At 39.1% G+C, this 26,185-nt stretch overlaps 1 protein-coding gene across 4 annotated transcripts in view; it reads left to right on the forward strand.

Moving 5' to 3' along the window:
- The first annotated feature begins 4,124 nt into the window (after nt 1–4,124).
- Nucleotides 4,125–26,185, forward strand: part of BTRC (beta-transducin repeat containing E3 ubiquitin protein ligase) — a 172,069-nt gene continuing 150,008 nt past the window's right edge. For 2 of the 4 annotated variants that reach the window (XM_061162426.1, XM_061162427.1), the window contains exon 1: nt 4,125–4,294. In XM_061162426.1, the coding sequence (XP_061018409.1) occupies nt 4,247–4,294 (48 nt within the window). In that variant the 5' untranslated portion in view covers nt 4,125–4,246. The remainder of the gene's footprint in view (nt 4,295–26,185) is intronic. The other 2 variants (XM_061162428.1, XM_061162430.1) reach the window with 1 other exon arrangement.

Genomic DNA, 26,185 nt, shown 5'->3' on the forward strand with positions numbered 1-26,185 from the left:
CAATCTTTCCCTGCATCAGGGTCTTTTCAAATGAGTCAGCTCTCCGCATCCACAGACTTATTAAATTAAGGGTAAAGCTTGGGCACCATTATTTTTTTTATAAATTTCCTCAAATGACTCTTATTTGCAATTAGGGTTGAGAGAACAATGGCAATGGGATGAACAGAAAGCACAGACATGTGTAGAATATTTCTAGCTCTGTCCTGCTATGTGTTATAAGTACAGACTGCAGAGGGTAAGAGGGACAGAGTAGTTTAACGAAGGGCAGGATCCTTGTGGGTTGGAGTTGCAGTTGCACAAAGTAAAATACACAGACTGGCAAAATAAAAGGGGGGCTGGTAGTTTGGTAACCCTGAGTGTGGTAGAGTAGTGTGATGAGGTGTACACTGTCCTGGTGTTTCTGTACAGCAATTTGGCTCTATATAGCCCAATTAATGGAGAAGGCAATGGCAACCCACTCCAGTACTCTTGCCTGGGAAATCCCACGGACAGAGGAGCCTGGTAGGCTATAGTCCATGGGGTCGTGAAGAGTCAGACATGACTGAGCGACTTCACTTTCACTTTTCACTTTCATGCACTGGAGAAGGAAATGGCAACCCACTCCAGTATTCTTGCCTGGAGAATCCCAGGGACAGTAGCCTGATGGGCTGCTGTCTATGGGGTTGCACAGAGTCGGACACGACTGATGTGACCTAGCAGCAGTAGCAGCAGTCCAGTTAAGTGTCCCTAATAGCCTATGAACCAGCAAATACGGTCTTAGGTGTGTATTCCCAAATATATTCTCATTCACGGAAAAATATAAGAAGTTGATCACTGCAGTATTATTGGGAACTGGAGTCTTTTTATTTGTTTATTTAGCTGCACTGGGTCTTAGTTGAAGCATGTAAATTCTTTAGTCGTGGCATGTGGGATCCAGTTCCTTGACCAGGGATCAAACCCAGACCTGCTGCATTGGGAGCATGGAGCTTTAGCCACTGGACCACCAGGGAAGTCCTGGAAACTGGAGTCTTCACTGGGAGAGTGAATGGGTAGACTGTGGGGAATACACACCATTAGACTATTCAGTTAGAAGCATCATGTTTGATGTACATAGCAATGTAAATGGATTGTAAAACCACAGGTACTAGGTGAAGAAAGTATGAAACACAATGAGATACATAACAATATTACATTTGTGAATTAAAATTTTTTTTTCCATTTATTTTTATTAGTTGGAGGCTAATTACTTTACAATATTGTAGTGGTTTTTGCCATACATTGACATGAAACAGCCATGGATTTACATGTATTCCCGGTCCCGATCCCCCCTCCCACCTCCCTCTCCACCCAATCCCTCTGGGTCTTCCCAGTGCACCAGCCCCGAGCACTCGTCTCATGCATCCGACCTGGGCTGGTGATCTGTTTCACCCTTGATAGTATACATGTTTCTATGCTGCTCTCTCTAAACATCCCACCCTCGCCTTCTCCCACAGAGTCCAAAAGTCTGTTCTGTACATCTGTGTCTCTTTTTCTGTTTTGCATATAGGGTTATCGTTACCATCTTTCTAAATCCCATATATGTGCATTCATTTGTGAATTTAAAATTTAACACGTAAAACAATATTTATTTTGCAAAAACCATACAAAGCAAAAGAATGCCAATCTCATTGGGCAATATTTTCATTCTTCTCTACGGATAACAAGGGCTTCCCTGGTGGCTCAGATGGTAAAGAATCTGCCTGCACTGCAGGAGACCTGGGGCTCAATCCCTGGCTTGGAAAGATCACCTGAAGAAGGGAATGGCTGCCCACTCCAGTTTTCTTGCTGGAGAATTCCATGGACAGAGGAGCCTGGCAGGCTACAGTCCATAGGGTCATAAAAGAGTCAGACACGACTGAGTAACTAACACCTAAAGTAAAATAAAACAAATGACTTCCAACAGAATTTTACAGTTTAAAGGATGTTAACCTCCCACCCAAACTGAACTCTCCTAGACAATCTTGCCTCTATATTTTCAGGCAACATGGTCATCCTGCCTCTATGTTTCCTTTGTCAAGACAGCTCTGATTACTAGGAAGCATGAATCTGAGTCCTGTGTCATTACAGTGTAGTTCAGTGAAAACAGCACAGGCCTTGCAGTCAAGCAGATGGGGTTAGAATCCTGATGATGTAATTTGCTGGGTGACTTGATCAAGTTACTTATCTCTTCTTAGTCTCACTTACTTCATCTGTAAATTAGGGATAATAATACCTGCTTTACAAAGTTACTCTGTATTAGAAATTATGAATATAAGATACCTAGTCACAAAGAGCTAATAAAGTGACAGCTGTTATCATCATCACCACCATCACTATTATTATCCCATCCAGGGGTCCTACTTTACCCTATAGAGCTATATACATATGCCTTTCAATACTTTAAAATACTTGAATTTATTTGCCATGTTATTCCTAAGTACTCTTTATTCAGAGTAGTCATTTATCAATATTTTCTCTTTCAGTTATCTTGTCCTTGGCTGTGCTCCTGCATAAGATGTTTACGGAACATGGTGCCCATAACTGAACAAAGTGCTCCAGGTGTGGTCTTAATGCTTCAAAACAGAGTAAAACAATAAAACTGTATTCCCCAGACACTACTCTCTTTAAGCTGCCTAACTTTCAAACTTTAGCTTTTTTGGCAACCATATCACCTACTGCCTATGAAAAGTTGCAGGTAGTTTTCACATGAATGAATTTTGAGTCTTCATTTTGCAATAGTAGTAGTAGTAGAACTTAAATTTTTTTTTTTTTTTTTTCATTTATTTGGCTGCACTAGGTTTTAGTTGTGGCACCTGGATCTTCGTTACAGCATGTGAACTCCTAGTTGGGGCATTTAGGATCTAGTTCCCTGACCAGGGATGGAAACTGGGCTCAGTGCATTGAGAGTAAGTAGTCTTAGCCACTGGACCACCAGGGAAGTCCCTTTAAAGAAAATATTCAAGAGTATAACTTTTTTTTTTAAAGAGTATAACTTTTAATTAACTTTATTATATATTAGGTAATGTGCTGAGTTCTGAGGACATAGGGATAAGTAGGACAAAGTATCAACATACTAGAAACATAAGACCAATTGTGTTGACCTTATGGTCAACATAAGGTCAATTGTGTTCACTACTGAATCCCCATCTCTCGGGCATAATTATCTGCACACGGTTATGTGTGCTGTTTGTTGAATGAACAAATGAATAAAATATACAGTGGAAGATTTCCCTATAAACGAAAAGCTATTTTCCTATTTTATAAACTCTGATATTTTGTACAAGTCTGTCACTTTTAGCACAACCCTAGTGTTTTTGCATTTTACAGTAAGCTGATTTCCAAAATAAATTCGTACAGTCCCCTTTAAGGCCAAACTAAATATTACATGCTTTATTTGCTGGATGGCCATTATATCTCACCATTAAAGACCTTTTGGAAGTACCCATTTAACCCTGAAAGCAGGGCTTACATCTCAGGGTTAGCAGTAGCCGGCTATGGTTTCTGAGTGCTAAACACCTGAGAATTTCCTGAGTCGAGTTCTATTAGACTCTGACTTACAGTGGGTTAGAATAAGGTGGAAGTATGGCGCGATGACTTAGGACCTTGAAACTCTGCATTTCAGCATGAAGCTACTGCTAGGTGACCATAGGCCCAGCGTCTCATTCGAAATCCGTTCCTCAGACGCCAGTCAGAGGAATTTGGGGGGGGGGAGGGGTCCAGTTCTCTGTAACAAGTTAGGGAGGCCCTAGCGTCTCTGTCCTCTCACAGCTTTTTCCAGTATTTGGGATACAGGTGAGGCACTGGTCGCCATCTTGATTATCAATTGCCAGGCAAATCGCCACTGGCGTCGCTCGGTAACCACGGAGACACCGATGCCCCTCCCGTTTCTCAGCTCTAGAGGCTGCAAACTACGATTCCCATACGCTGATCCTCTCTACTTGACGGTCAGTTGTCTGCATTTGGCTTGGGAGCCACCGCGACCCTACCGCAGTGAACCGCGGGAGTTGCAGTTCGCGGTGTGGCGTCACTTTTTGCTTCGGGAAGCTCCAGAACCACAAATCCCGTGAGCCAGCGGGCAATACGCACGCGCAAAGGACAACTTGTCCTCCCTGGCCCCCCTGCCAGTGCCTGAGAGGTAAAGAGGGCGGAGGAAAGGAAGAGGAGGCGGGATTCGGGCGCTGCGTTGGCTGCGGCCTGGCACCAAGGGGGCGGCCCCGGCGGAGTGCAGACCCAGTGGCCCCTAGCGATTATGGACCCGGCCGAGGCGGTGCTGCAGGAAAAAGCGCTCAAGTTTATGGTGAGGAGAAGGTGCAGGCCGGGGAACTGTGGAGGCGGTGCGTTGGCGGCGTCGCTGAGGCTCGGGCCTGGGCCGCCTGCCCGCTGGAGGAGGGCGCAGCGAGACCCTGGGCCGAGGCCGGCGGCGGGGGCGGCTGGAGGGACGGGACGGGAGCTCCTGGGAGGTAGGAGGGGTTGCGGAGAGGACCCGGGGGTGGGGGCAGCAGCTCCGCCATCTTGTGGATGAGAGGCCAAGTGACAGCGGGAGCTTAATCGGGGAGGGGTCTCTGGGGCGCGCGGGGCCCTGGAGAGTAAGGGGCGTAGGGACAGTTACTGAAGAGCTGAGGAGGCCAGGAGGAGACGCCGTGAGGCCGCTGGCAGGGCCTTGCCGGTGTGAGGGTTACGGGTGAGGCCCTGGAGAAGAGGTGCATTCAGTAGTGGGGAAGGGGAACGCTGGACAGTGGGAGGAAAGATACTGGGAGTGGGAGGTGGGTGGGAAAAACGGGCAAGGCTGGATGCGGATGGATCTAAAGTAGAGCAGAGAGTGGACTGATGGGAGACTTAAAGTCTTGTAGAGTGAGGTGGAAGAGATAGCCTTTGACTTAAAGGTACAATCCCAGCTTGGCCAAACTAATGTTGACAAACTCTGGAAAGAACTAGGCCTTACTTAGGAAGGAAAGGACTGGGGATCGGGATCTAGGACTGTGATGACAGGCTTTGGGAAAGAGAAGAGCTTGACTAGATGCCAGAATTACAAGTATCAGGAAAGGGTATACATCCTCTAGTTTGAAAGAAGACAGAAGAGGTTCACTGGTTAGGGAAACCTAGGTACAGGAGATTAGGGGCAAAATTAATATCTAATAGGGTAAAACAAAACTTAATGCAATATTGTAGAGACAGTAAAATGTGGAGACCAGGTGCAGTATCACTTTTTGGGAATGGAAAGGCTGTGCAGATTAACATCCAAAGACTCGTAAGAAGAAATAAAATCACTGGAGAAATTCAGGAGATAAAAGGGGGAATGCAGATAGTGGAGAATAATAGGAAATGTCAGGGTTAGTAGTTACTTAGGAGTTTTAGGTTGAAGCACAGCATAAACTTGGATTTTGTGGGTGTGTTTTAATCCCTTGGAGTCTAGTTCTTTAACTTTGTATCATGTTTTTCTTTTTTTGATATGTGTATGTTTAGCTAAAGAATGATGGGATGCATAGACTTCTTTCTGTCTTAACTGGTGTCCACAGGGACCATTGATATTATTTGAAGTCTATTTGCTTTTTCAGAAGTAATTGTAACCTGTCACTCCAAATCTTTATTTCTTTTGTTAGATAGTTGTTATTTTGTGTCCTTGCCTTAGATACCAAAACAAATCTAAACAAACCATGGACACTAACCTAATTGAACTTAGGCTTTAAACTGCTGCGTTTACAAGAATATCGTTTCAGAGTTTGGTCAAATTTACTATAACTTTATTTATTTTGTATTAGTGCTTTCTAAAATGCCTAAAGTTCAAGTGTATCTTTAACAAAATTCTATTAGACCTGAAGAAAGTTCTTAGTTTCTGCCCAGTGTTGAAATTCTAAAATATTAAGAGGCTTAGGAATTGTTTTGGACTTCAGAAGTGAGATGAAGTTGCTTTGTATGTACAGCTAGCTTCTAAATTTAAGTAAGAAAAGTGACAGCTGCTGATTTTTGTTTTTCTGCTTAGAGGTTGACTCAATCCTAATTTTGACACGTGTCAGGTTTATGGAATAATGTGGTTTTAACAGATCATAAAGGGACCTTATGAGATCATCTTCTTTACTCCCCGATAGACCTCAACCTAGGAACATTTTCAACCAATTGATCTCTGCTTTGTACCAGTGAGTTGTTTTGATAATGGTCTCCTGATTGAGTTAAAGTTGAAGCTAGAGATGGCCATGAGTAGTTTGAAGCTTTTGGGACACCACACATTATTAATTGTTGAGTCAGTTTCCATAAGGAGAAATCAGTTTTTCTTCAATTTTAGTTACTTTCATTTTTGACCTTGCCTGCTGTTATGGCTGCTGTTTGAGAGAAAGCCAACTGGAAAAGGGTCACCAAGAATGACACCTTAATAACTGAAACAGAATGGAGAGTTAAAGATTTGGTATTCTTTTTCAGCTCAGTGCGGTGCCTCGTCGCTCAGTTGTATCCGATTCTTTGAGACCCCTTGGATTATAGCCTGCCAGGCTCCTCTGTCCATGGGGATTCTCCAGGCAAGAATTCTGAAGTGGGTTGCCATTTCCTTCTCCAGGGGGTCTTCCCAACCCAGGGATTGAACCCAGGTCTCCCGCATTGCAGGCAGATCCTTTACCGTCTGAACCATCAGGGAAGCCCTTTCCAGCTCAGTAACAGTCTTATTATAAATCTAAGTCACAACCTGCCTTTGGTCCCATTTACCCTGTTATAACATGTTTCTTTACTTAGTCATTTGAGATAGGAAGATATTTTATTTGTGCTTGCACCTGGTAATTAATGCACAGTACACATGGAAAAGACTATCCTTTTAATCAGATTGAAATTTTTGTATAGTATTTGGCTTTATTTTGTCCTTATCCTTTCCCTCAATTGTGAGGTGTGAATGACAATTTTTGTACAGGATGCCCTGATTTCTATAGTTTAAGAAAATATAAAATTTTGTTTAAAATAGCAGCATGAAATAGATATTCTCTTTTATGAATTTTGCTCACTACTGTATTGATGTAGTAATTTGATTAATTTTTACAATAAAACCTCATCAGTGAGACTGATTCAGATTTGACCATAAGTCACACATGGTCTAGACTTAAAGTTTATCTTTGAATATCTGTACTATATCTATATCTGTCTATCCTTCTGTATTTTATCTATTTGTATGACAAGTTGAGGGATGGATTTGAAATTTATTTTTAAATGGACAGGATAAACTGGTCCCAGGATCTTAGAACTAGGAAAATTTGACACATGGATGAAGTAATTTCAGAAGGTATAAAATAGTTTTTTTATTGATAGGTAAGTGAAACAGTGTAAAGGGTAACTTGCTGTGTCACAAACATAAATCTTTCATTGACTGGTGCATTTTCTGTTTTGCCTGGTGTTGGCTGGAATGTTCAAAATTGCCACAATTTGGCTGGCCCAAAATGGCCACAGTCTCTCACGGTTGGCGACTGTCTGCGAGTTCAACTGGCAATAAGGCCTTCTTGTCCTCCTTTCTCCACATGGCCTTCTTTTGGATTTCCTTAAAGCATGGTGTCTGGGTTCTAAGAAGGGGAGCATTCCAGGAGAAAAGAAATAGAAGCCAGCCAATTCTCTTAAGTCCTAGGTTTGGAAGTTGAGCTATTGGTTAAAGACAGTAAAGGCCGACCCAGAGTCAGAGGGAGGGAAAATAATCCCTCCCTGTAGACAAAAAGAGTAGCATGCATGAACAGAGAGAAGGAAATTGCTGGGGGCCAGGACCTTTTGAGACTGGCTACCATAGATGCTGTTCTAGTTGGATGCTCAGGCTAAAAATACAGATGGGATCAGCCATGTTTGTGGCTATTAATACTTGGAATGCTTTGGAGACATCTCATTTTTGAGATTAACTTCTAAAAAAACTATTGTGATCTCCTGCATGACTTAATAATGTTACTGTAGAGATAATACTGGATTAATTGATATGATTCAGGAAATTTTATTTACTTGAGAACCATATATCTAAAAACAAGAAATTGCATTTTAAAATAAGTATTCAGATTTTTCACTGTGATGGACTTTTCTTTAAATCAGTGAAATTGATTACTAGCTGGTTGGATAACACTTGAAGCTAGTTCTTAGTTTGTCAGAGTTTCTGTATATTAATATCTCTTGCATGCATTCTCAGCAACTCTTTGCGACCCCATGGACTTCAGCCCACCAGTTTTTTCTGTCCATGAAATTTTCCAGGAAAGAAGACTGGCATGGGTTGCCATTTCCTACTCCAGGGGGTCTTCTTGGCCTAGGGATCAACCTCGCATATCCTGTGTCGCTTGCATTGGCAAGTGGATTCTTACCTGTTCTCAATTTAAATTACCCTTCAGTTTCTTTTCTGAATACTCTTATGTAGGCATTGGAGTATGAAATTACAAATTAATGATAATTCTTTGTGTTCATTTTCTTGATTCATGTTTGTGATAGATGTACGTAGTAAGTTACTGAAAGTGAATTACTATGTGGAGTAAAAATTCTACTTTGAATGATTGCCAGAAATTTTTTATTGCTAAATTAGAAAGTGAACTTTCAAAGGAGACTACTTATTATTCATATTATTTATGTATTTAAATCCTTAAAGAAGGAAGCAATTAAGAATTTTTTTCCCTTTCTAAAGGGAGGTGAGACATGATGTAAGATCTTGATCATGTATAGATAAAATTATTTGAGGTAAATAGCATTATAATTTATAAAAAGCATGAATAAAGAAAAAATAATCTTTGTGGTATTAAAGTATTTTAAGATACCATGTGCTTTCTAGCAATATTTTAATACAGCATGAAAGTGCTTTCTAAATGTATATAATAAGAATTCTTTGTGGATGAAGTAGAAAATATTTACCAGTGTTTAACAGTCTTGGTCACTATAAAGAAAACTGCCTTCTCAATAAATCAAATCCATCATCTTAACATCAGCAGTGGAGGAGGGAGACAGTCTCTATGGGAAAGGTCCACCTGATCTTACCACTTCAACTAGTATTCTACTAGATTCACCTTGTGCTGAAGGAATTGCTGGATAATTTCCTTTAGTTTTCCGAAGTCTGATTGAAACTAAACTAGAACATTTTACAGAAGACTCAGAGATAGCAATAGTGGAATAGATACTGAGAGTGATGTTGAACTAAGACTATGATTTGTTCCCTGGGGCACTACCACCATAGTTCCTGGATTGCCTATGTGCTGGCCAGGGCGGGGATGAGGAGCAGAGGAGCAAAAAGTCACAGAACTGGGAGAGAATTCCTGTTTGCTTAAGGTAAACCTTTTGAGTTGGAATTTCTTCTTGATTTCTTGCTCCTTTCTGAGATTTGGCTCTCTTTTCAGGTATACTTGTCTTTCTCTTCCCAGGCTTGTGACCTGATTCTGTCTGTATCAATTATAGGATAAACACAGCAGAAATGGGAGGGTTTTGTTTATTTATTTTCCTTTGTTTTTAAAAAATATGATCAGCCATGAATAGCTAATATGTATTTATTTGGTGTTTACTAGTTGCTATTCTAAATTCTTTACATATACTGTTGTTTAATTTAATCTTCCCAATAGTTCTGTAAGATAGATTCAGTACTATTGTTGCTCCCATGTTTGGATGAGGAAACTGATTCCAGAGAGGTTAAGTAACTTGAGCAAAGTCACTCTGCTTAGCAAGAAGCCCGAGATCAAATCCTGGCAGTCTGACTTGAGACCTACACTGTACTTCATCCCTGAGGCTCAGAGAAACAGTGGAATATGACGGCATATTTCTTTGCTGGCCAAATGGACCAGAGTGGAGAATTACTGTCCAGGTTTATATACAGATTTTCTGATGATTTGAATTATTAGGAAATGAAGTTGCCACAGTATCGTAGTTATCGATTGGCTATTGCTGAGTGATAAACCCCACAATATGTCACGGCAGTATAATGATAGATACTTATTCTCAAGAACATCTGGGTTTGCTGAACATTGGATGAGAGGCTGAATTTTGTTGAGTTTCTCTGGATTTGGCTGCTCACTCAGGACTGTTTCACATATTTTTCTGAGACTGAGACTGAAGAGACAGTGACTTCCCAGGCTGAGCTGTCCTTATAGCTATAGTAGAGACGCAAGAGAGCAAGACCACTGGTTCAAATGCCTTTCAGTCATTGGTTGTATGGTACCTGCTGATATTCCATTAACCAAAGTAAGTCACAGAGTCAAGTGAGGAGGTGGGAAAGTATACGCTGCCCATAGAAGGAGTGGAAGAGAGAGCAACTTGCACAATAATCTACTGTAGTAATAATAATCTATAATAATCTAATATACTCGATTTGTAGAAGAATGGTAAAATGCTTACTCTTAGAACTATTGCGTTGGTGCTATTCTGACGAGCACTTTCTCGTTTTGGTTGCTGAATGACACCTAATGCAGCATGTCTCTCTGTATTATGTTGTGTAGGAAAAAAAGTGTTAAAGAAATAATCAGAATCTTGACTTTAATCCACAGTGATAACCGGAGAAGTTCACCAGTATCACAATACTGTTTTTCGGTACTTGGGAAAGATAAGGTCGATGTGGCTCCAGCAGCGTTTGTAACAGAATGTGAAGCAAGGTCACGCATAGTGCCCTAGCAGCTCCCTTGTTGTTAGGGTTAGAGCTCTTAATAACACCTTCTCTGCACCTAAACTGAGGGCTGTGAGGATACTTTCTGATGTCTGGGAGACTTTCAGGCTTTCTCCGAAAAACTGTGGAAACAGAATTGTAGCGTGTGGATAATGTTTTTGCAGCATGGATGCATAAATCCTTGTACCTCTCAGGAAGTAGGACACTAAACTGTTAATGTGGTTACTTGTGAAATGGTGGATTATGGGTAATATTTCAAAAATTTCATGGCATCTGAAGATTTGTTAGGAAACACACAGCACAGAAAACATTACTTAGGTTGTTTTTCTTTTTCCTATGTTCCTTAATGTTTTCTACATTTTTGACAGTGAATATGTATTGTTTTTAATCAGATAAATTAAAATTTAATATATTTAATGTTTATGTTTAAACTTTTAAAAATGTATATATTTATAAAACAAGTACCCCAATGAAGACCTGTACTTGGTCATGGAGTGCAGTGTAGCAGGTGTACTGGCCAGTGGATTGGCAGTGATGGCTTGAATAGATATCTCACTCACCTCATTTTGTTAACTGAAAAGCCTTAACTGTTAGACTTGCCTACTTAAAAAGGATCTTTCTCTCTCCTGTTCCATCCCCCCAAGTTCATTTTAAATTGTAAACTGCTATGTATAATGTTAACACAATTGATAAATTATATTACTTAAACTGCTGTATGTATCTAAACTTCACTGGAAGTTTAGAACTCTGTGGTTCTCAATTGTGTTGGAGCACTGCATTTTCCTGTTCAGAAGTACTTGGCAAAATTAGTGAGTTGACAACTGGAAATGAGGCCATGGCAGTTGGCCTGCACCATGATTTGATAAAAATATAAACATAATCTGAGTGCACAACATGTTATGTGTGGAGGGAGGTGGTTATGGGGGCAGGAGGAGATGAAGACACAAAGTTAAGTAAAACTTCTGTCTTCTCTAGAACTCCACAGTTGGTTGAGAAGACAGGCATTTATAAGTATCTCTTAAGGGACACTTTGGTAAGTGCCACAGTAGAGGTGCAAAGTGCTATAGAATTTAAGGGAGGGGAAATTAGCCTTAACTGGGAAGAGCTTTGGAAGGTTTGAAGAAGAAAGCTTCATATTGGGTCTTGTGGAATATATAGATTTTGCAGACTTGTTTCTGAGGTGGCTGTTCCAGGAAGAGGGAGTAGTTTGGGTAAAGGCTAGAAGATCAGGAGATGGTCAGCACAGTAGTAGATACACATGATTTGAACATAAGGTGGCATAGCAGACAAGAAGGAAAAGAGACTGGGAGGCTAGGGAGTTTAGATTGAATCCAGTTTGTATTCAAGAATAATATTCTAGTGTACTTGGTATATGTCTGTATAAGGTTTTTTTTTTTCCATTTATTTTTATTAGTTGGAGGATCTATATAAGGTTTTACTGAAGTAAAATAAATATACTTTTTAAAGAAATCAGAAGAATACAGTCCATTGAATTTTTACACAGTGGTCACTTCTGCATAACAATTATCTAATACCTATAGATTAGTTTTTGCCTTTACTGATATTTAATTTCATATCAGTAGAATCTTTCCAGTATATATACTAGTCTGGTATCTTTTGTCCCTCATAAGGAGATTCATTCAGGTTACTGTAAGTGTAGTATATTCATTCTTGTTGCTGTGTCGTATTCTGCTGCGTTAATTCAGTTCAGTTATTTAGCCATTCTCTTGTTGATGGATGTTCGGGTTATTTCCAGTTTTTGGCTACTGTGAGTAATCTTGTACATGTCTTTTCTTGAAAATATGTACATATTTCTGTTGGGTATATACCTAGAAATGGAATTGCTGGGTCTTAGGGTATTTTTATCTTTAGTAGATTCTGTGAATTTTTTCCATTTGATACTTTCTGCAGCACCATATGACAGTTCCAGTTGCTGTACATTCTTGTAACATTCATTTGCTATTGTCCGTCCTTACTTCAGCCATACTAGTGGGTAAATGATATTGTCAGACTTTTAATTTGCATTTCCTTAATAGCTGCTGTAATCAAGTACCTAAAAAATTATTTAAGAAGGTTCTTAAAAAAAAAAAAAAAAGAAGGTTCTTAACTTTTTTAAGTTTATTGGCTGTTTAGATATCCTCTTTTGGGTCTATTCAGGGCTTGGTCTTTTTTTTTCTTTTTTAATTGTCTGCCTTTTTCTTATTGATCTATTCCCTATATTCTGGAAAATACAGTACAGATCTTTCATCAAATATATGGTTCTTTTGTGGGAAAACAGTGTGTGTTGTTTTCAAATTTTTTCATTTAAGGAGTCAGTAAAAAAAGTCACATGATTTTGTGACTACAGAATAGCTACACAGGATTTACAGAGTTACCAATTTTTTTTGCTATACTACCAGTGCTTGAAAAAATAGCACCACTGTCAGTACCATCATTTTATAAATGAAAAAAAGAGCTTTTTAATGCCATAGAAATAGAAGACATATAATCTCAGAGTAAAGGAGACTCTTTGAGGTAGGGAGAATAATGCCCCATCCCCTGAGCCCCCATTCAGGACAGTCGAATCCCAAGAACCTGTGAATATGTTAAATTACAGGGCAAAGGGGATTTAACAGATGAAATTTGGTTGCTAATCAGCTGACTTTATTTTTTTGCAATACCACGTGGCATATGGAATCTTAATTCAGTTCCTTGACCAGGGATCCAACCTGTGCCCCCACCTGCAGTGGAAGTAAGAGTCTTAACCACTGGACTGCCAGGGAATTCCCTCAGCTGACTTTAAAACAGGGAGATTATCCTGGATAATCCAGATTGGGCCCAGTGTAATCACAAGGGACCCTAAATATGTAAGAGGGAGGATGAAGAAGAGGTCAGAGTGATATGTGAGAACTCAGTCCATTGTTGCTGATTTTAAAGAGGGGGGAAGAGAACCATGAGCCAAGGAATGTGAGCAGCCCCTTGAAGCAAGAAAGGATAAGTTAAACCTCCAGACAAGAACATAGGCCTGCTGAGACCTTGATTTTTGGCTCAGAGACCCATTTCAGACTTCAAAATTATAGGACTGTCAAATAAAAAATTACTGTTGCTTTAAGCCACTCAGTGTGTGGTAATTTTTTACTGCAGCCATGGAGAACTAATGGGGCTTCCCTGATGGCGCAGAGGTTAAAGAATCTGCCTGCAGTTCAGGAGACACTGGTTCAATCCTGGGTCAGGAAGATCCCCAGGAGGAGGAAATGGCAACACACTCCAGTATTCTTGCTCAGAAAGTCCCATGGACAGAGCTGTGAACTACAATCCATGGGGTTACAAAGAGTCAGACACAACTGAGCGACTAAGTGTGCGCATGTGCAAACATACACACAAACACACACACACACAGCAAACTAATACATCTTTGATAGTTACCCTAATTGGAGTGTGTGTATACACACTCCATATATGTATACATACATATAATATCACTATATTTTTAGTGTTTGCTAACTACCAGTGAAGTTCATTCTCTTTCTCCTAATGTTTTATTTTGAATCAACTCAGAATTACAGAAAAGTTTAAAGTACAACACAAATGACATTTTTTCCTGAACCATTTGAGAGTAAGTTGTCACATCATCACCAAATGCTTAATGTATATTTTCTGCAAACAAGGACATTTTTTATAACACAACCATCAAAATTCAGAAATTAATGTATTTCTGAATTAATTGTAGATCTAACCCCTTAGACCCCATTCAAACTTTGCCAGTTGTTCTAATAATGTTCTTTGTAACAAAGGGATCTAATCCAGAATCACGTATTGAAATTAGTTGTCATGTCTTCTTAGTCTCCTTCAGTCTTGGAACAGTTCCTGTCTTCTTTACCTTCCATGACTATGGCACTTTTGAAGATTATAGACTATTTTGTAGAATGACCCCTCAATTTGGGTTTATCTGATGCTGTTTCCTTATGGTTAAATTTGTGTCCTGTATTTCTGTCAGAAATACCACAGAAGGGTTGCTTTGTTTTACTGATTACCTCCTTTCAGGTGACGTGTAACTTTTGTCTTGTGACTTTTTTTACTTGATTAAAGTGGCTTCTGCCAGTTTCTTCTTTAAAGCTAATGTTTTTCTCTTTGTAGTAAGTGTGTTATGGGAAAAGTACTTTGAAACCATGTAACTATCTTATTCTTTATCAGATTTTCAACCTATTTATTTCTAACAGAATGGGTTTATGAATTCTTGTTTTATTTGATGGGTTATAATACTATCATTATTTCTTTTGACAAATTGTTCCCTGTTTGGTCAGTGAGAGTGCTTTCAAAGTATTTTCTTTGTCTTTTTGATGTATTTCTATCATTCTTTGAGCATTTCATTGTTTTCTGATATAAGATATTTTAGGCTTACCTTGTACTTTTTTTTGCCCCAGCCCTGAAATCAGTGTTTTCTCTCTCTCTCTCTCTCTTTTTTTCCCTGGTTTCTTTTAGTAAACAATAATACACAGAAGTCAGTATCTGAGTGTTAGTTACACACATTGCTGTGGGAATGTCACTGCTTCCAAGTCCTCTCACTGGACAGAGGTAGGGAATATATGTATGTGTAAACATGCATACACACACATGTGCACACATACTTACATTGCTTTTTAAATTTTATCTATATATTTATTTAAAACCACGAGTTCACATGGGTATCTCCAATTTTAGTCTAACACAACAGGATTCATTCAATAATTTCCTTTCTATAATTGTAACTCCCTTTTCTGTTAGTAAGTTGGCGCTCATTATCCTCAGCATATTTTCTTAATCTTCCCTCTATGTGACCAATCTCTTCTGTTGCTGCTGTTACTGACACCCATCATGTGAATGCCATCCTTACCTTATCAGGCTCCAAAATCCCATATCAGGCTGCTGTCTCTAGCTACCTGTTTGAACACCTTTCTCATTTCAGGCTCTGGTACTGTGCACTGAGTTGCTCTCCTCACTCCATTTGGACTCTAGCACCCTGTGCAGGGCTACCAAGGCTGCCATATTCCTGTGTAGACATTTTCTTTATCTTGCTGAGGTTCTGACATCCTTCTGTAGGTCACTGCAGATTCCACCATCCCATCTCATGAACCTAACTAAACTGAATACAGATTTTTCATTTTGCAAAACCGATACTCTGTACCCATTAAACAACTCTCCGTTTTCCTTTCCTCCAGTTTGTGGCAATCACCATTCTACTTTGTTTCTGTGAATTTCACTATTCTAGATACCTCATTTATGTGGAACCATACAGTATTTGCCTTTTTGTGACTGGTTTATTTTTCTTAGCATAATATCCCAACGTTCATACATGTTAAGGCATGTGTCAGAATTTCCTTCCTTTTTAAGTCTGAATAATATTCCATTGTATGTATACATCACATTTTGTTTGTCCGTTTATCTTTTGTCAAATACTTGGGATACTTTCACCCTTTGGCTATCTTTGAATAATACTGCCATGAACATGGGTCTGCAGATACCTTTTCAAGACCCTGAAATGCTTTATTTTACCTTTTACATTTAGATCTACAGTCTGCTGGAATTTTTGTGTTTGGTATGAGGTATAAGACAGAATTCTTTTTGGTTTAGTAAATAAATAAATAAAGTGATATGTTTTAAAAAAAAAAAAAAGACAGAATTCTGTTTTGTTTTGTTTTTCCTCTGTTGCATTGCAGGGTTACTTTGGTCATATATCACCTGTCTGTATATGTGTGTGGGCTGTTTCCAGGACTTTTCTGCTCCAATGGTTTATTTATCCTTGTGCCAGTATCACACTTCCTTAATTACTCTGTTTTTATACAAGTTCTTGATATTGGATACTGAATGTCCCTCAGCTTTTGCATGTTCATGTATATTGGAATCAACATAATATCCAAAACATCCTCCTGTGACTTTCGTTGGAATTTCACTGAATCTGTATATGTTTGGGGAGAACTGAGATCTTAACATTATTGATTTTTATAATCCATGAAAATGGTATATCTTTCTATTTTAGGGATCTGTAATTTCTCTGTGGGGGTCTTTATACATACATCTTTTGTTAGACATATTCCAAGGTATTTGATGTTTTTAGATGCTAGTTTTTTAATTTAATTTCTGTTTTTGCTGAGTGTAAAATTTTTTTTAAATCTGAAGTCCATGGCCTCCATTTAGTATAAACACATGGGAGTACTTTTTTCTGAAAGGTCTGTATTTTACATTTGAATCTGATTCCTACCGGGGGCGATACAGCAAAGAAAATTAGAAGACACTTTAGTTATTTGACTTAGAGTGGATTAGACTAGGAACACAGAGCAAACAGGCAAGGAGGCTACTTTAAGGCTATGTAGTAGTTTAGGCAAGAAGCTGTGTGGGCTTAAGCCGGGGCAGTCAATATGGAAAGAAGGAAAGATATTCAAGGAATATTCTGGAGATAGAATGAATAAGGTTGCCTGGAGTAGGATAGGAGAAAAGAAAGAAAAGAGAAGAGTAAAATAAGCCTTGTTTCAGGCACTGTTGGTTGCTCAGTCGTGTGCTACTCTTTGTGACCCCGTGAACTGTAGCCCGCTGGGCTCCTCTGTCCGTGGAATTCTCCAGGCAGGAATACTGGAGTGGGCAGCCATTCCTTTCTGTGGGGGTTCTTCCCGATTCAGGGATTGAACCTGGGTCTCCTGCACTGCAGGCTGATTCTTTACTGTTGGAGCCACCAGGGAAGCCCTCGTTTCAGGTATATTTAGGGCAATTAGTTAAAGGGAAGGTTGGGCTTCCCTGGTAGCTCAGACAGTAAACAGTCTGCCTGCAATGCAGGAAACCTGGGTTCGATCCCTGGGTGGAGAAGATCCCCTGGAGAAGGAAATAGCAACCCACTCCAATATTCTTTGCCTGGAGAATCCCCTGGACAGAGGAGCCTGGGGGACACAACTGAGAGACTAACACTTTCACTTGCCATAGCAGTAGGTATGGCAAAACAGGTATTTGGTGGATAAAAATACTGGAGTAGCCCTTCACTTTTTAATAATGAGACTAAATTTAAGATATTCACATAGGCAAATGTGCAAAAATGGGCAAAATAATACAATTTCTGGGATTTAGAAGGTGGAAAGTTGAATGATGGGGTTTACTAGATGCTGTTCTATACTTTTCTGAAATTTTGAAATTTTCTATAAGAAGATGTTAGAAAAGAAAGATGTATCTTAATAGAACTGAAGCTCCCTGGACCACCTCTACTCAAATTCCTTTATGATAGAAAGATCAGGATTCATCTAAATGTCATGTAAGTTCATAATCATTGTGTGTTATACTGAGAATAACATTTTAAATCAAAGTCAGCCAGATAAGGAGGCACAGAGCTACGGAAGCTTTACTTGTTGAGGTGGGCCAAGCGCTTGGATATAGCTAGGAGCTGAGGAGAGGAAATTTAGCCAGGCACATGGAACATGGTATCTGTGGGCAATTGAAGCAGATCTGAGGATCCAGGGAAGTTTATAAGGGCAGGATATAATTTCAGAGGGTGAGAATAGTGACAAGGAATCTGGGTGCAGATAGTCTGGAGAGATCCAGATAGGCAGACAGCATCAGTGAGTACTGAAAAGAGGCAGCAAGTCCCCCATTTCAAGCTTGGGCTTAAAAATAGAACTGGAATACCCAGCAAGGAACTGAAGAAGTTGGCCTACTCATTAGCCCACTGTAGTAGCACTATACTTTATTAAGCATAAGAATTATTTGGAGAGCATGTTAATATGTAGTACAGATTCTCAGCTCCTCTTCCATCCACTTTTGTAGGCCTCAGGAATCTTCATGTTTAACAGGCATCTCAGTGTTTCTGATAGAGACATTTCTCTGATCACATTTTGACAAAACGTCTAGACCACTGTGTCCTGTCCAGTGTATCAACACAGAGGCAGTAGGGGAAATATTGTGACTACAACCAGTGTAAAAGGTGAAGCCTTGTACGTGGGGAACATAACAGGAAGGCTGAGCTATCTGGATTCAAGTGTGGAGGCAGGTCGTAATTATTCTATAGGTTAAGTTCAGTTCAGTCACTCAGTGGTGTCTGACTCTTTGCGACCCCATGGACTGCAGCATGCCAGGCCTCCCTGTCCATCAACCAGCTCCTGAAGCTTGCTCAAACTCATGTCCATCGAGTCGGTGATGCCATCCAACCATCTCATCCTCTGTCATTCCCTTCTGCCTTCAATCTTTCCCAGCATCAGGGTCTTTTCCAATGAGTCAGTTCTTTGCATCAGGTGGCCAAAGTTTTGGAGTTTCAGATTCAGCATCAGTCCTTCCAGTGAATATTCAGGACTGATTTCGTTTAGGATTGAGTGGTTGGAACTCCTTGCTGTCCAAGGGACTCTCAAGAGTCGTCTCCAACACCATGGTTCAAAAGTATTGATTCTTCTGTGCTCAGCTTTCTTTATAGTCCAACTCTCACATCCATACATGACTACTGGAAAAACCATAGCTTTGACTAGAGGGACCTTTGTTGGCAAAGTAATGTCTCTGCTTTTTAATATGCTGTCTAGGTTGGTCATAGCTTTTCTTCTAAGGAGCAAGCGTCTTTTAACTTCATGGTTGCAGTCACCATCTGCAGTGATTTTGGACGCCCCCAAAAATAAAGTCTGTCACTGTTTGCATCTTTTCCCTATCTATTTGCCATGAAGTGATGCGACCACATGCCACGATCTTAGTTTTCTGAATGTTGAGTTTTAAGCCAACTTTTTCACTCTTCTCTTTCACTTTCATTAAGAACCTCTTTAGTTCTTCTTTGCTTTCTGCCATAAGTGTAGTGTCATCTGCCTATCTGAGGTTATTGATATTCCTCCCAGCAGTCTTGATTCCAGCTTGTGCTTTATCCAGGCCAGTGTTTCTCATGATGTACTCTGCATATAGGTTAAATAAGCAGGGTGACAATATACAGCCTTGACATACTCCTTTTCCTATTTGGAACCAGTCTGTTGTTCCATGTCCAGTTCTAACTGTTGTTTCCTGACCTGCATACAGATATCTCAAGAGGCAGGTCGGGTGGTCTGGTATTCCCATCTCTTTAAGAATTTTCCAGTTTGTGGTGATCCACACAGTCAAAAGCTTTGGCATAGTTAATAAAGCAGAAGTAGATGTTTTTCTGGAACTCTCTTGCTTTTTCGATAATCCAGCAGATGTTGTCAACTTGATCTCTGGTTCCTCTGCCTTTTCTAAATCCAGCTTGAACATCTGGAAGTTCATGGTTCATGTACTGTTGAAGTCTGGCTTGGAGAATTTTGAGCATTACTTCACTAGCGTGTGAGATGAGTGCAATTGTGTGGTAGTTTGAGCATTCTTTGGCATTGCCTTTCTTTGGGATTGGAACGAAAACTGACCTTTTCCAATTATGTCAGTTAAATCTCAATAAAGCTGGAAAAAAAGAGTAAAGGCAGAATGAGACAAACTTCATGGTGGAGGCTTGAAATCTTTTTGAATTCTAATTGATTAGTAATAAGTTGGCTTCTAAAAAGAATTTACTTCTGGGTACTGTTTGCAGCTGGAGTAGTTGGTGACCCATAAGGGAAGAAAAATTAGCAAGATAATACCATTTATAAGAGTTATATCTAGTAGAAGAACAATAGCAACATCCTCAAACATGGCTATTCTAGTATGTTAAAATCACATCACAATAAACTGGTTGTAGATCGTTCTAACATTACTTTTATTGTTAATATTCTATGACCCTATCATATGTGAAGATAAATGACAACAGACTACTTCAACAACTGTTTTATATAGTTCTTAAGGTAACATCTTGAGGTAATGTCAAGGAATGAAGGAAGAAATTTGAGAAATCACTGAAGTGTTCCTTAAAGCAATAGACATAACTAAATGGTAGGGAAATTTATGATGAAAGATTAGTCTCTTGTACAGTTACATAGATTGGAGTTATTCTTTTGAGCAGGGTCCTCAGGCTGAGGACAGAGCCACAGGCTTGCTGGGTAGTGAGAAATTGTGTCTGAAAATGCCCTTTTATCTTCATCCCTTGGATTATAAGCACCATCAGCCATCTTTAAAATAGAGGAAGATGTATAATTGGATACAAGTAAAGGAGGTAAATGTGAAGGGACTTTCTAGGGCTTCAGGATATGGTGATACTTTTACCACAAAACTCTAACACATAATAATTCACACAAACTCCCAAGGTTTGTTGACTATACATTCTACCCCATTCATTTTACTGTTTAAACATGTATATATTCATGTCTGCTGTGTATGACCAAAGAACATTTTTGGTTTTAGTTCTTTCTTTAAAAAAATTAACACTTAGTAAAATTAACTTTTTTTTTTAGTGTACAGTTCTCAGAATTTGAACACATATAGATTCATACATATTCATATAACCAGTACTGTCAGGATATACAACAGCTCCATCATTTCCCCCAAAACTCCCTTGTACTGTCTCCCCATCTCCCTAATTTCTGGGAACTGTAATCTGTTCTACCTCATTTTAGTTTTATTTTTTTGAGAATGCCATTTAATTGGAATCATACAATATATAATCTTCTGGTACTGACTCTTTTACTCAGCATAATGCCTTTTTGATGATTCATCTAGGCTGTTGTATGTGTCAATAGTTCACTTCTTTTTATTGCTTAGTAGTAGTTCATTGAATGGATTGTATCACATTTTGTTTATCCATCTGTTGAAGGACATTTGGGTTGTTTCCAGGTTTTGGTTATTATAAATAGAGCTGCTGTTAATTTTTTGAACATGAATTTTAAATTGTCTGGGGTAAATTTGGAGAGGAATTGCTGGGTCATATGGTTAGTGTTTGTTTAACTTTGTAAGAAACTGCCAAGCTGTTTTTCAGAGTGTGGCTGTACCATTTCACAATACCACAAGCAGTATATGAGAGTTCTAGCTCTGCATCCTTGCCAGCATTTGGGATTGTTGATATTTTTTGTTTTAACCATTCTAACAGGTATATAGTAGTATCTTACTGTGGTTTTAATTTACATTTCCTTAGTACATGCCTCAGTTCTTTTTTTTTTTTTTTAATATTTATTTATTTGGCTGTGGCAGGTCTTAGTTATGGCATGCAGGATCTTAGTTCCCAACCAGGAACCAACTTGTGCCCCTTGCAGTGAAAGTGTGGAGTCTAGCTACTGGAACACCAGATATGTCTCTACCCTATACTTTTAAAAACTAAAGCAAAGTAAGTGATAAACAGTCATGATGATCATGATCATTATCAATCATTATCAGTAAAGAGATTTACTGATCTCTTGTTCTTGGTATAATTTTGAAAAACTTGCTTATTCAGGGAAATAATTTAGATAGTGGAAAGGAGGTCATTTCCTTAGTAATGTATTTGTTTGGCCCCCTTCTACTTTTTCTCCCTTCTTCATAAATCATCCCAAGCAGAAGTTTGTATTATAAGAAGCAAACCAGATGATTGCTAGTTAAATGTTTAGTGTTTTAATAATTTTATTTATGTATTATTTTTGGTTACACTGGGTCTTCGTTGCTGCACCTAGGCTTTTCTCTAGTTGCAGCTAATCTTCATTGCGCTGCTCAGGCTTCTCATTGTGGTAGCCTATCTTGTTGTGGAGCACAGGTTCTAGGTACCCGGGCTTCAGTAATTGCAACATGTGGGCTTAGTAGTTGCAACTTGTAAGCTATAGAGCCCATGCTGAGTTGCTCCATGGCATGTAGAATCTTCCCAGACCAGGGCTTGAATCCATGTCCCCTGCATTGGCAGGCAGATTCTCATCCACAGTACCACCAGGGAAGTCCCTAAATGTTTAGTGTTTTAGTTAGTTATTAGCTTAAGGTCAAGTTTGTTTATGAGTAAATGTGGAAGAGTTACTTTCTTTACACTTTAAACACATACTTACTGATCATTGGCATGCCACTCCCATTTTATGAAGCTGGAATGTAATTTCTTTATTTTTTAATGACCATATATGTTTATAATTATTGAATCTTTGTTTTGATATTAGGTGAGTCAGTACTTTACTTTGATACCAAGTCCTCAGTTAGGAAATAGCCTCTTGATTAGAACTTGTTTTCCTAGGAAAATGTAGTCCACTTACAAGCAGTTTCCAGTAATATATGCTGCAAAAATAGTCAAGTAGTGACTCAGGTTTAGTGTTGAGCGTAACTGAGAAAAGATGACTTAAGTAGAGGGACATTGATACATCTGTTTTTGAGATTGCAGTTAATTATAGTGACAGCTTAGAAGATCTACTTCATTGTCTCCTGGAATCTTGCTCAACTTTACAAATTTTACGTGATTTAGGTTAGAAACAGACAGTATAAAAGTTAGTCAAATGAATTAATTGAAAAGAATCTTGCCTTATCAAATCATGCTTCTAAAGGTTTTTCATACCCTCCAGTCATGTTCAGGTGTGACATTTTGAAAACAAGAATGATTGTTTCATTTTTTATCAGAATTTGAGAATAGAAACTCCTTTTATGCAGGTATGTATCATCTTTGATTATACCATAGTCTTCTGGATATCTCCCTCTACTTGACTCATACCAGCTGCATCAATAAATTGTGTGATCTTTGATGTGTTTGTATGTGGTCATGTTAAGAATTTTTTCTTAAGTATTCTTAAATGTGTTTTACCAATATTTTATGGAAAAATACTCATCATCTTTTGAAAGCATTCATGCTAAAAAGAATTAGAAATTGATATTTATCTCATTTGGAACTCATTCTCTTTCAATGTATCTTTAAAGTGTAGGTATGAATAAGAATTCATACAATAGGATCAACTGAGACTTTGATTTAAGTATATTACAAATTGTATATGGAAGCCTGCATAAGATACTACATATTGTTTTTTTTCCAAAGAAGCTTCTTTAAATGGTTCTGTTAAGTGTAGGAATGTTCTGATGATTATCTTTTTAATTAAAATGAGAAATCTTTGTTTAAAGTGGCATTCTTTTTTTACGGCCTGTTACAGTCTCTGTAACAATCATTTCTTAAGTCTGAACGTTTTATTTCCAGGAATCCATTTATATAAAACTATGTTTAGACTTAATTAAGGAACGATTCTTACAAAGCTTGTAAATAGCCAGGAAAAAAGGGACCGAAGATAAAACTGACATTCACATTTAACAAAATGATTGTTACAAGGTATGTAATAAGCTATAAAAATACAATAAATCTCTTTTTATAAGAGTTCATATTTTTTGATCCTTGTTTTCAAGGGTATTTAAGGAAAGCTCTGCAAAGTGACATCTGTTTTGCTGAATGGACTAGTAAGAACTTCTTTTGTTTCTAACTGATAATACAGGAGTTCTACCTGTCTTCTTTGTCTGCTTTCTTTGAAATACATTCTAATCAGTTAAGATAGGGATGTAAATTTTATATTGTGCAATAGTTAAAACAAGACCTAGTTCTCATCTCACTTGCACTACTTTCTAGAAGTCAGAAAAAATTTGGGCAAGTTACTTAACCTCTCTGAGTCTCATTTTCCTCATCTGGAAATCAGTGATAATAATTGTCTTCCTACTTCAAAAAGCTGTAGTGAGGACTAGGTAAAATTACACACAGTGAAAATATTTTGTAAGTTATATATAAGACTGTGAACATTCAAGCTACCTTTCTTAATCTCTCTAACCTTGAGTTCTGGTAGTAGTATTAATAGTAATAGTAAAATAACAACAATGGCAGAAAACACTTAGAGCTCAGTATGTACAATGTAGAGTTCTAGGCACTGAACATTAACATACATTAACTCATTTGATCCTCTCACATGATTAAGTATGTATTGTTATTATCCCTGCTTTGATATTAAATTACTTCATTGAAAGCATACAAACAAAACCTTGTGTGTACCACGACCTAGGAGAAAGGAGCAATGACACCACAAGAGACTGACCCAGACTTGTCCATGAGTGTCCAGAAGTCTCTGGCGGAAGCATGGGTTGGTGGCCTGCTGCAGGTTGGGGGCACTGAGTGTAGCAGTGCATGCATGGGACCTTTCTTTTTCTGCATGGGACCTTTTTTTTTTTTTTTATTAGTTGGAGGCTAATTACTTCACAACATTTCAGTGGGTTTTGTCATACATTGATATGAATCAGCCATGGATTTACACATATTCCCCATCCCGATCCCCGCTCCCACCTCCCTCTCCACCCGATTCCTCTGGGTCTTCCCAGTGCACCAGGCCCGAGCACTTGTCTCATGCATCCCACCTGGGCTGGTGATCTGTTTCACCATAGATAATATACATGCTGTTCTTTTGAAATATCCCACCCTCACATTCTCCCACAGGGTTCAAAAGTCTGTTTTGTATTTCTGTGTCTCTTTTTCTGTTTTGCATATAGGGTTATCGTTACCATCTTTCTAAATTCCATATACATGTGTTAGTATGCTGTAATGGGACCTTTTTTTTTCTGCATGGGACCTTTTGAAGGAGGTCACCATTATATTCATTACCTCCACCATAGTTTGGCCTCAGGTCAAATAACAGGGAGGGAACACAGCCCCACCCATCAACAGAAAATTGGATTAGAGATTTACTGAGCATGGCCCTGCCCATCAGAACAAGACCCAATTTCCTCCTTAGTCAGTCTTACCGGTCAGGAAGCTTCCATAAGCCTCTTATGCTTCTCCATCAGAGGGCAGTCAGAATGAAAACCACAATCACAGAAAACTAATCAAACTGATCACATGGACTACAGCCTTGCCTAACTCAATGAAACTATGAGCCATGCTGTGTAGGGCCACCCAAGATGGATGGGTCATGGTGGAGAGTTCTGACAAAATGTGGTCTACTGGAGAAGGGAATGGCAAACCACTTAAGTATTGTCAACTACAAAAAAAATGCTGGGCTGGAAGAAGTACAAGCTGGAATTAAGATTGCCGGGAGAAATATCAATAACCTCAGATATGCAGATGACACCACCCTTATGGCAGAAACTGAAGAGGAACTAAAAAGCCTCTTGATGAAAGTGAAAGAGGAGAGTGAAAAAGTTGGCTTAAAGCTCAACATTCAGAAAACTAAGATCATGGCATATGATCCCATCACTTAAATGGGAAATAGATGGGGAAACAGTGGAAACAGTGTCAGACTTTATTTTAGGGGGCTCCAAAATCACTGCAGATGGTGACTGCAGCCATGAAATTAAAAGACGCTTACTCCTTGGAAGGAAAGTTATGACCAACTTAGATAGCATATTAAAAAGCAGAGACATTACTTTGCCAACAAAGGTCCGTCTGGTCAAGGCTATGGTTTTTCCAGTAGTCATGCATGGATGTGAGAGTTGGACTGTGAAGAAAGCTGAGCGCCGAAAAATTGATGCTTTTGAACTGTGGTGTTGGAAAAGACTCTTGAGAGTCCCTTGGACTGCAGGAGATCCAACCAGTCCATCCTGAAGGAGATCAGTCCTGGATGTTCATTGGAAGGACTGATGCTGAAGCTGAAACTTCAATACTTGGGCCACTTCATGCGAAGAGTTGACTCATTGGAAAAGACCCTGATGCTTGGAGGGATTGGGGGCAGGAGGAGAAGGGGACGACAGAGGATGAGATGGCTGGATGGCATCACCAACTCGATGGGCATGAGTTTGAGTAAACTCCGGGAGTTGGTGATGGACGGGGAGGCCTGGCGTGCTGCAATTCATGGGGTCGCAAAGAGTCGGACACGACTG

This window comes from Dama dama, chromosome 15 (genome assembly GCF_033118175.1).
Source record: "Dama dama isolate Ldn47 chromosome 15, ASM3311817v1, whole genome shotgun sequence".
Lineage (NCBI taxonomy): Eukaryota > Metazoa > Chordata > Mammalia > Artiodactyla > Cervidae > Dama > Dama dama.